Source organism: Arvicola amphibius, chromosome 8 (genome assembly GCF_903992535.2).
Source record: "Arvicola amphibius chromosome 8, mArvAmp1.2, whole genome shotgun sequence".
Taxonomy (NCBI): Eukaryota; Metazoa; Chordata; class Mammalia; order Rodentia; family Cricetidae; genus Arvicola; species Arvicola amphibius.
Window position 1 is genome coordinate 111,421,592 of NC_052054.1, and position 12,282 is coordinate 111,433,873.

The following is a 12,282-nucleotide window of genomic DNA, read 5'->3' on the forward strand; positions in this document are numbered from 1 at the left end:
TATGAATGTATATATGCATAACACATTTATAAATAATGGGGCATGCATTAACAAAGGAGAGACTACTGGGCAGAAGTGTAGTCTAAGTGGGAGATTTCTTAGTAATTAGTGCTTCTGTCGTAAATGTTAAGAATACTGTGATTTCTCCTCAGAAAAGTATACCAAGGAAACTTTGTTGAGGCTGAAGCTTCAACTAAGCTTAAACAATTTTCCTTGTTTATTTATATATACATTAGCGCGCGCGCGCGCACACACACACACACAACCCTCTGCCCTGTTGCATACTTCTGGTATTCGCAAGAGACTGAAAACTTCTTGTACTTTATACATAGTGGATGCAAAAATATGGTGTATTCTACCCAAGGTTTTAATAATTACAGCACCTTCAAGTTGTATAAATATGTAATAGACATCTTTTCAAATTCAGGTTTTTGGGAGATATGCCATTTAAAATAGTATAGATGAGCATTATAGTTTTTTAAAAACAGAAATTTTTATTGCTATTGCCTAATGAGGGATTTACAAAGTATTTAAGAATAATTAATATTTTTCCTTTAAAAAGAAGCTTTTCTTGTTGAAGGAATTTATTTTTTGTAGCTTGAACTTCTTGGGGAAGGACATGATATATTTATAATTACATAGCAGACATTAAGTGAAATTTTGCTCTCTCTCTCTGTGTGTGTGTGTGTGTGTGTGTGTGTGTGTGTGTGTGTGTGTGTAAACCTATACATTGTCACCCTAAAGCCCTGGTTGCAAAAGACTCCTGAATGGGAAGATCTGAAGAAGAATGTTGACTTTGGTGTGGCCAGGGAAAAAAATCCAGGAGAATATGGTACCTGAACTGGGTTCAGAATCATGTAAGAATCAGATTAAGAAAGGGGGAGTAGGGCTGGTGAGATGGCTCAGTGGTTAAAAGGCTCCTGCTACCAACCATCATGACCCGAGTTCAGTCCCTAGGACCCACATGGTAGGAGATACTGATTCCTGCAAGTTCTCCACTGATTACACATACGTTCATCCCTACTCTCCAGACATGCACACATAAACAAAATAAGCAAAATATAAACAAACCAAAACCACTGGCTAAAAGGTGGACGGAGTGGGGTTCTGTAACTAGAAACACACTTAAGAACCCTTAACTGCACCTTGAAGGATGTGTTTTTCCCTTGAAAAGGTATTCATTCCTTCTCCATCTTACCCCAGAGAAGGGTTTTGATAGGAAGGATTGTAAGATTATGCTTCTGGTTTGTAAAATTAAGTGACTTACAATGCTATGACTAAACAAAAGAAGAATACAGAGAAGATTTGGGCATGTGTGTAGTGGTGAATTTACTTGGAATGTACACATGGTTAGATCTGTTTCTGGAATTGGTTGGGAATATGAGTATAGGAGCTTTAGGCTTTTGGGTAAAATTTGAGCTAGCAATATGGGCTAGGGAGCCACAAAAGCCTATCATGTATCCTTCTTGTGATTTTATTAAGTTAAAAATATTAACAATCATGTGAGACAAAAATAAGCCCAGGTTGAGAATTCTGATTAAAAACTAGGTACTTGCCCTTTAGAAAAGAAGTACATACAAGCTATATTTGCAAAATACTCTATACAGTTTGGGAAACTTTGGACTTCTTGCAAACAGTGGATAGTAATTGTAACCTTAATAATGAGTAAAGATGCATAAGGGACCCATGATGGAGAGTGATGAGAGCCAAAGAGAGTGATGGGGATGGAAATTATTTACATGGCTGATATTATTGAGAGACAAACATACAGAGAAATAATGCTTTGAAGTAAATTTGCTTAACAGTGATAGCTATTTTTCATAGTTATGCCCCTAAGTCTTAGCTCTTACCTGTTTATATGCAGTTTGAAAACTTTCTGAATTTTGTTTGCAGAACACATGAGACTTTGAAGAGATTCTATCTGCAAACACTCTTCTGTGTTTATACTTATATACTGTGGGCTTATACTGTGCCCAAGGATGAATCATGCTAAATTTACTGACATTCTCATTTACTCTTTGTGACAGTCTTTGAGATAAGTCATGTTATTAGACCTGTTTTTGAAATGAGAAAATCAAGAGTTAAATGATTTGTTTAATGTCCTGTGGTTTGACAGTGAGAAAGCCGTGGTAGAAATCAAGCCCTTCCCATCAAAACGTATGTTCTTTACTAGTGTAGCATATTGTGTTTCTCAAGATAATCAGTCTGATACACTCTACATGTGAAATGTGAAGTGAGTCCAGTGGTTTGAATATTGTAGTATTTGGTGCTTTGTGGTACACTATGTAATTTCTTTGTGCTTAGTATTGCTTACCAGAAGTAACATGTTTGTCCTCTGAACCTAACCATTGCTCTACTTACAAGGCATGACAAAATTCTACTTAGAATATTGAGAAACACCATATATATAATTTATTATTTTAACCGTAAATATAAACTATAAATAACATAAATATTAGAATATATAAATTAATTATAAATATAATATTTATTATTTAAAATATAATAAATATATACTTATTGTATTATAAAATATACATATATATTTAACTTTGGGGTTGTGTTTCGAGACAAGATTTCTCTGTTGTAGCTTTGAAGCCTGTCCTGAAACTTGTTCTGTAGGCAAGGCTGGCCTTGAGCTCACAGAGATCTTCCTGCCTCTGGCTTCTGAGTGCTGGGATTCAAGGCATGCACCACTACCGCCTAGCCAAATACATAAATTTTAAAAGTAGTTTATTATAATAGCATGTGAGTGTTTAGGTAATCTTAGAAGCTTCTTTAGTAAGTTGTGCTGTGTAGATCTGTCCTTGTGCTTTCTCTAGCTTATATTAGATAATAAGGAGCCTGAGGAGATCCTTTACAAATATTTTGTGATAGAAGTATTTCTAGAGTTAATAAGTTCATTTTTCCCTTTCACTGAAATTTTTCTTTATATTCTGCTTTGTATATTTGTTTTTTAATGCTGTGAGATGCTTTTGGTTTACTACAGTATTGATAGGTATTAATAGACTAAAACCTAATTGCAAGTGAGTGAAATATTTGAGGCTGTTATTTTCTGTGTTGATTTGTATGTACCATTATTATTATTATTATTATTATTATTATTATTATTATTTTGGATGTGAAAAGTTACATATAACCACACCTTTACATTTTCCAGACATGCCATTTTGACTGTCAGGATGTCTGATAAAAATTAGCAGTTTAGGCATAGAAGTAGATTCTCTTAAAGTCACTAGTAGACCTCAGATGTGAGGAGGATTTGGTGGATGGATGGAAGTATTATATTAGCATTTTACATTTTGAAGCTTATCCCAAATTGTTAGACTGAGCTTGAGTCATCGTTTAAGGATCCTTTTGATTCGGTTGAACCATCATTTTACAGTTAGGTTAAGTGAAATAATTAGTTTCTAGGCTCCTTTTTCTTCACACTTTTATATATAAATAATGGATTGGAAAAAATTCTACTAACTCAGTAATTCTAAACCAGTTAGGGTAGTTGACTGACTAGTGTTTTCCAGATGGTAAATACTGAGCTGAGTAGACCTAAGTAATACAAAGTAATACAAAAGAGGTTCCTTGGTCAGGGGTTAGCAGAAGGATCACTTAGTCAGCAACTACAAATACCTGTTATGTACCAAGTTTATTTAGGGGCTATTAAAATTTTTCTGCCTTCATGAAGCTAACATGAAAAATAAAAATAATAGGAGTAGATGGGAGGGGGTCAGTAATGAATGGAGGCTGCTATTGTAAATAGGATGGGCACTTAACTGTTCATTGGTAGCTAGCAGGTTTGAGACATTCAGATATGTCTGAGGGAAAAACATTCCAGACAGAGAGGGTAAGAAACACAAAAGCTAAAACAAATTTTATGAATTCTAAAGAACAGTTGGGAAGTAGGTGTGCACAGAGCAGAGTGAACAAGGGAGAAAAGATGAAGTTGAGAGATGAATGAGATCAAATGAGGCTTTGTGGGAGAACCTTACAAGCTTTTGACTTTAACTCCAGGGGAAATGAAAAGTCATTTGAGGGTTGTAAACAGATAAGTGACATGATTTGATTTCTGTTTTCAGGAGATTACTTTCTGGAGGCAGGCCAAGAATTATGAAGAAGCTGTTAGAACTATACGACTATGATTATATTAATGGAAATATTATGAAGGGGTTGTGTGTTTTGAAGATAAACAAGATTTGTATTTTAGTTTGGAATTGAAGTGAGGGAATAGCTAAAGATGATGATTTTGCCCTTAGCACCAGGAAGAAAGAAGTAGACATTTGTTCAGTTGGAAAAGACTGCAGGGCAAGTGGAATGTGGGGGAAAAGATTAGGACTTGTCTTTGAATCTTGAGGAGTTCAGATGCTCAGTAGGAACATTGAGTGGGCAGCGGAAACCATTAATATGCAAGAGAGACAGGGCCAGATAGGATATAGGAAATTTGAGAGTGACCTAGAAATAGGTGAGATCTCTAGAACATGAGTCTTGGATTGGAGATGGTGGTAAGAACCAGAAGTAAACAAGTAGAAACTGGTGAAATGGGAAGAAAAGTAAGTAGCTGTAGTGCTTGGAAGGTAAGTGAAATTTTGTTTTAAATAGTAGAATTGGTGAGCTCTTTCAAAATACTGCTGGATAAGTCTAGTAAAATGAGATCTGAACTTTGATCTTTAGATTTATGAATGTAGAAGTCACTGGTGACTTTGACAGTTTTAGTGAAATGGTAGGGCTGAAAGTTAAATTGTTGTAAATTAAATAATGGGTAAATGGTACTTGGAGATACTGAATGTAAAGGACCACTGTATTTATTTTATTAAAAATGGAAAGAAGTTAAGAAAGGGTTACAAGGTTTTGTTTTTAAGGTAGAAAACTGATAATTTTGGATGTAAACAGGAATGATTTAGTAGAGAGGGAAAAAATCAATGATGGTGAGAAAGGTGTTTATCAAAAAAGAGATAGTTTAGGATGTGACTGGCATAAAAAACGTCATTCTGGATACATTTTGCTTAGACTTCCTGTTAAAATGTAGGTTGCTTCAATAGACCTGGATTGGGGTCTGATATTCTGCATTTGTGGTGTTTACTTCTGATTTCTGCCTGTACTTTTAAGAATTAATGGATTATATTGGTATAGAACCAAAAATGTTATTGGGTATGGTCAGTTTGTATAATGCCTCCCAGTTGTTTCTGTTTTCAGTGTAACAGGAAGCATTTGAGTGAGGATATGGCGGAAAAATTATCGAGAAAAGTATAATCAGTAGACTAGAAAATTGGATTTATAGGGTTGCAGGAAAATGACACTTCGAGTTAGTTGATAAGAATTTAAACAGGTCATATGTAAATAATGCGTTACTGGTTTTAACTACATGAGTTCATGTGAAGGAATGGCTTGGCTGTTGGAATTTTTTATTTTCATTTTTTTATTGATATTTACTGAGCTTTACATTTTTCTCTGCTCCCCTCCCTGCCTCTCCACTCTCCCCTTCAAACCTCCCCCAAGGTTCCCGTGCTCCCAATTTACTCAGGAGATTTTGTCTTTTTCTACTTTCTACTTCTCATGTAGATTAGATCTATGTAAGTCTCTCTTAGTGTCCTCATTGTTGTCTAAGTTCTCTGCGAATGTGGTTTGTAGGCTGGCTTTCTTTGCTTTATGTTTAAAAACCACCTATGAGTGAGAACATGTGATAGTTGTCTTTCTGTGTCTGGATTACCTCACTCAAAATAATGTTTTCTAGCTCCATCCATTTTCCTGTAAAATTCAAGATGTCGTTATTTTTTTCTGCTGTGTAAGTACTCCATTGTGTAAATGTACCACATTTTCTTTATCCATTCTTCGATCGAGGGGCATTTAGGTTGTTTCCAGGTTCTGTCTATGACAAAGCTGCTATGAACATAGTTGAGCACATGTCCTTGTGTCACGATTGAGCATTCTTTAGATATATACCCAAAAGTGTTATTACTGGGTCTTGAGGAAGGTTGTTTCCTAATTTTCTGAGAAATCACCACACTGACATTCAAAGGGTCTGTAGCAGCTTGCATGCCCACCAGCAATGCAGAAGTGTTCCCTTTTCCCCACAACCTCTCCAGCATAAGTTGTCATCAGTGCTTTTGATCTTGACCATTCTTACAGGTGTAAGATGGAATCTTGAGTTGTTTTGATTTGCATTTCTCTGACTAAGGATGTTGAACATTTTCTAAGGGGCTGTTTGAATTTAACATGGCAAATATCAGTGAACAAAAAAGGGTTACGTGACTTGTGGGTACAGAAATCGTGATTTTTTAAAATAGTGTTCTGGTATACTTAGAAATAGAGGAGATTATAAAGGAGTGAATAAGAATGTTTCTATTAGCTCAAGCAATTTCAGCTATATCTCTTATTTTGCTAAAATAAAATAGTTGTTAATGTCTATAAATCATATAGGTAGTCATAGTCAAAATATTTAAGTACGAACAAATCTAGAAATATTCTCAACTTTTTTTTTCTTCTCTCTTTTCAATATTGCAGATGACCATGGATGAAAAATATGTAAACAGCATTTGGGACCTTCTGAAAAATGCTATTCAAGAAATCCAGCGTAAGAATAACAGTGGTCTTAGTTTTGAGGAGCTCTATAGAAATGCATATACAATGGTTTTGCATAAACATGGAGAAAAGCTCTACACTGGACTAAGAGAAGTTGTTACTGAACATCTCATAAATAAGGTACCCGATTTAAAGGACTGTTGCTAAACTATAGAGAATACTTATACCCTCTTTTATTTTGACCAGAACATTCTTTTCACGGCTACAGGAAGCCTATGTTTAACATGTCACTATTGTAAAACCTTACTGAAAACCTATAATGGCTAAATCACAATTTATGATAGAGAGGAAGTTTGTGGTCTGTGATGAATATATAATCATAATTATTGAAAAAACATGAATGAATTACAAATGCTTATTAAATGTTAATTATGGGTATTTCAACTAGCCTTTTCAGCTTTCTCTTCTGTATATTTGAAAATAAGAAAACTATATTACTTAAAAATAGTCTCTAAGACATTTACTCATCTTAGCAAAGTTTTATGGTAAATGTGAAATCTTTAAAGATAAATTAGTGGTTAATGTAAAATGTTTTCATTGAACAGAGTGCAAAAGAACTAATTTCATTTATGAGATATCCTTACTACAGTGTCTTGCTTTAAGATTGTCAAATACAATGTGACGTATCACAGATTTTTATATGATACATTTAAATATTTTTGGGGAGCAAGCCAGAAATGTTTTGAGTAGTAAAATGAACTCATATTTCTAACCTATGTTTTGCCACATTTTTTGCAAGTCGTTCTATTACTACTTTTTATTTATTGTAATTGTTACTGAACTATTAGAGAATAAGGTTTACATTTTGTTTAAATTATTTGGTAACATTTCTCCTGTAAATAAGGAAGTTCTCTTACTTTTACCAAAGAGGTATGAAGAAGACCTTACTGTTTAACATTAGTGTAGTCACATGCTACCATCCATATCCAGATTTTACTGGTTGTCCTATGTAGCAGCGATGTCGTCTATAGTAATCTTTTTCTGATCCGTGATCTGATCCAGGATCACTTACTGAGTTCCTCAGACTTTTGTCTGCCTGCCCTTTGGCAATTTTGAAGGTTATAGGTCAGTTGTTTTATAGATTGTCCCTCAGTTTTTGGTTTGTCTGATTGTTTCCTCATGACTAGTTTCAGGTTGTGCATTTTTGGCAGGAATATTACATAAGTGATGTTGTGTCCTCAGTGCATCACATCAGGAGGCACATGCTGTCAGTTTATCCCATTATTGGTGATGTTAACTTTGATCACTTGGTGTCCGCCAGATTTCTTCATTGTAAAGGTACCATTTTTCCCTTTGTAATTCCTAAGTAATCTGTTCAGTGATATTTTGATACTATATGAATGTCCTATTCTTGTAGAAACTTCTGTGTGGTGGTTTCAGTGTTCATTGATGGTTCTTTGATGAGTCATCATTGTAGGTTTGCAAAAAAGGCTTTCCCTTCCTATCAGTCTTCTAGACTTTCTTTTTCTTGAAGGTGGGGTGGAGAGATTACATGAGCTAGGTAGTTTAGTATTTCAGGTCATTAAAAGCATTGTATTCATCATGCAGTCAGATTTTTGTTAAATACCTGTGCTTTCTTTTTAATGAAAAACTGCAGTAGATACACAGATAGTGTGTATTGTCCCTTTTCTGGGTTGTTTTTACTTTGAATGAGAGATGGTGCACTTTTAGTAATAGAATGGAACCCCATACATTAAGTAGCAAATGAGTTGTGTAGGTGATAATAGCTTAAGGACTATGTGAAGGAAAAGTTAACTTGAGCTATAAGATTTCATGAGAAAGGAGGATATTAAATCGGTTTTAAAACAAAGATTGAGGGATGTATCCAAACACTGTGGGAGACACTCCAGTATAGCAAATAGTATATGGTATTAAAAAAAAGAACAACTGGTTACCCTTACAGCGAAAGGGATGTTAATGGATGAGCATAATAATTATGGGATTATTGAATTATTATGTATCAGAGCATAGGAAAAGATTAAGAAAGTTTGATTGCCTCACTAAAGAATTTAAATTAAATAGTGGAAGGGTTTAAAAGGTACAAGTGGGTGACAGTATAACAATATTTGGAGATTACTAATAGGAGAAGGAGATGAAATGTAGAATTGGGCGGGTGTTTATTACAGTCAAAAAGTCTTGAAAACTGAGTAAAAGGGTAGACTAGAAAAGAGTGAATGATGTCAGAGTTTCGGAAATATGGCAGGCAAAATTAGTTTTCTCAAATTGTGGTGCATCTAACAGGAGTACAGCGATGCAGTCTAGAAATGAGTAGCAGCGGATAAAGGAGGGGGTAAGTTTTATTAGGTTATGTTGGCAGTTTTTATTGTTGGAAAATACCTTAGAGGTCATTTTACATGTGAAACATAATTTCCTCAAATAAAAATACATGTTTTTAGATACACTTGAAAATTTAGAACTAGTCCTGGAGATTGGGTATGTGGTAGTGTGTATTGAGGAATAAGCATTGGGTTTCAGAGAATGAAGTGACAAGAGTCAAGGGATGAATGTTGAGGAGGAAACTGATAGTTGTCAGAAATAAGGAAGATTAATTCAAGAGTTAGACATCAAAAAGAGGAAAGATGAGTGTTTGCTTAAAGTTACTGAAGGATGAAGGATTGGAATACTTGAGTTCTTAGATGTGGGATCAAGAATGATGGAGAAATAAATTAAAGTTTTGTTCACATTTGTTAGGGAGTAATGACAATAATGATCATAACCTTTGTTTCCCCCCATTTACTGTACGTTAGGCCCAGCCCTAGTGGGCAGGGCTAAATGAGAAAAGATACTTGACATGGTCCTTGTAAAGACAATACTAAAGAATTGACAATGGGTTTTATTTATTAGTAGGAGTTTGTTAAAAAGTGTAATTTGTAGCATTACTGTTATTGTAAGCTTTACTATTATTTGTAACATGGGCACAGACTCAGAAAAACTGCAATCATGTGTTGATGAAAATCAGTTCTTGGAAAAAGTAAGGAGAAACGTGAGAGTATGAAGTCGCTGTTAAGTGAATAATTTTTGGAATCTGAACCATGATTAAGTACATAATGAAGCGATTAGAATATTCCTGCCATGAGAAATGTTAAGACATTTTCGGCTTACTGTAGTCCCATAACTTGTCTCAGCTTGGACTGCCACCACAAATATCATGGCCCAGATGGCTTAAACAACAACTTTTCACAGCTCTGGATGTCATATAGTCCAAGACTAAGATACCCATAGATTTGTTTCCTGGAGAGGACTGTTTGCCTGGTTTGCACATAACTTCTTCCTTGATGTATCTTCACGTGGCAGAGACACTATGAATCATGTTCATGAGCGCTCTACCCTCAGTATGTTCTTAAGGGCCTGCATTCATGTTGGTTATTCTAAATTGTAAATTTAAAACTTTAAGGCATATACACTCTTCTGATTTTCTTTTTATACATCATCTTTAATGTCTACAGAATCTGAAATGTTACAGGTTCCTCCACCAGCTGTTTCTAATGAGGAAGTACACTGACTGTGCACATCTGTTGTTCTGTATGTCAAATGAATTAGGTTTTGAGCCTCTGCTAGCTAGTATCTTTGCTCTCTTTTCATTTTTGTTTTTCTATTCATACTCATTTTTATTCTTAGGTAAAAAAAAAATAATAGCTGCAAATAGTGTTACTATACAAATGAGCCACTACTAGGAGTCAGTATATAGAGTAGCTCAAAATGTTTGTCTCTGAGTTTAGGAAGTATTAGCTAGTTCAGTAAATATGTTTTTCAGCAATGCTAAACATGGTATAGTATACCATTATATTCTGCATAGAAACCCTTACCTATTATTGCATTGCATTTCATTTTTTTGTTGCCTATAGTTACCTGAACTATCTGCATAGCATATCAGTAAGATAGATAAACTTTTAGTATCGTTGTATAAGTAACGAAGGCCTATCTTTTCAGATTGAAGAATATAAAGAAAATTAAATCTTTATATGGAGTCAGTATTGTTTTTTGATGTAGTTTTTAGTACCTTGATTTGGAGATGAAAATAATGAGCCTTGGACATTTGTTTAAACTTATTGTAGATAACAAGATGTTGTAGGGAAGGTACAGGATGAAAGTAGCTGATTATTAATTTAAGAAACAAGTTTTCAAAATTGAAGAAAGTCCAAATAATCCAGGTGCTATCTCTCATCTAGTGCTGATAGTGTATTGTGTCTAGAATATTTCCTGGTAGGAAACTGAGACCCAAAAATATTAGTGAAATGTTTGAGAACATAGCAGAACATATGTGCCTTCCCATAAGAAAAATACTGTCCTATTTTAGTAAGTGTGAAAACTTTAGTTTCTCACAGGTTTGTTCTTGCCTGTCTTTTTTAAAGAAAATAATTTTGAAAGCGTGGCTGAAAAAGTATTGATGCTTTCTGTAGTTAAGAAGTTTTATAAACCAGTTTGTGAGTGCCTCAGAAGTTTTCTTATAGTTTGACATGACAGAATTCAACAAACCAGGTATTTATTTGCCAGACTCTGAGTTGGTTGTAAGGAAAATATGTTGGTAAAGAGAACATGTCTGATCTCCACTCATGGAATAAGCATGCTTAGTTAAAAAAAAAAATACAATAAAAGCATGATAGAGGAAGAATAATGAGAGTAGCTGTATGAGTCAAGTTAGGCTTATTTGAGGAAGTGGTGATGTTTAAATTGGGACTTAAAGAATGAGCATGCCCTCAAAAGAAGAGAGGATTCTGAGCAAAGAGAATGCCAAATGTCTTGTTTTTCTGAGTCAGTCTCTGTCATACTCCTTAGCAAACTCATAAAGCACAAAGCAACAGATAACCATAAGTAGCAAATGCTTATGGCAAAATTCCAATGAGACTTCGTTCTAATAGGCAGCAAGACATCCTTTATCAATTCCTAAAGTAAAGATACTGACAATCTGCTGTGAATGGAGAAGTCTAAGAGATCGTAGTTGCTGGGAACAGGACAAGATGAAGTTGGAAAGAAGAGTCAGAAGCCACCATGCCAGGCCTTGAAGCTGTGGCAGAATGCTTGGTTTATAATTGTATGTTAGAGCCAATTGTGGTTTAAGCAAATGGTGAAATGCTGTTGTATAAGTTATTATCCTACTTGTGTTGTTTGAAGAATTAAGAGGGCTTAAGAGTTGAAATGTAGAGGACTAGAACAAAGTAATCCAGAAGTTGATGATTTATACCAGTGAATGTAATAATATACAGTAACACAGTAAGTGTTACAGAACACAGTTGTCAGACACACAGTATCTCACATGTAGAGGGATTATTACTTGCTGATGGTTGGTGTATAAGGACCTTAGAAATGTTGAAAGTCAGCTTTGCTTTGTGTTTAGAAATAGTGATCATTAGTTTCTCTGGTTGTAGATAGGGTAAGGATGAAGCCAGTTTCCTTTGATGCTTCCTATTTGGGATGTTAAATGTAACTGACAAGTCTCTAGGGTTATCCTGCAATAAGGAAATTATCCTTCTGCCTTCTGAGCGTCTGTTGAAAAAGTACTTAGATGTAGCTGCATTGGGAAAGTACTAAGTAGAAATGACAACTGCACTTACAACCTAATTCTTCTGCTAGTCATCTTGAACAAATGAAGCTGAGGTTAGAATTCATACTTTCTTAATTGTTCAGTTAAATAAGGATATATGATAAATCTAGGGTTTGTTTCTTTGTCTAGTTTAAATTTTTCTTTAAAAGCTTTACCATTTTAATAAT

The 12,282-nt window shown here is 34.7% G+C and overlaps 1 protein-coding gene across 2 annotated transcripts in view; it reads left to right on the top strand.

Moving 5' to 3' along the window:
- Positions 1-12,282, top strand: part of Cul3 (cullin 3) — an 83,721-nt gene that overhangs the window by 16,367 nt on the left and 55,072 nt on the right. The window contains exon 2 of one of the 2 annotated variants that reach the window (XM_038339166.2): positions 6,496-6,693. In XM_038339166.2, coding sequence (XP_038195094.1) covers positions 6,496-6,693 — 198 coding nt within the window. Of the gene's footprint in view, positions 1-6,495; positions 6,694-7,705; positions 7,852-12,282 lie in introns of those variants that run through there. The other variant, XM_038339167.2, reaches the window with a different exon arrangement.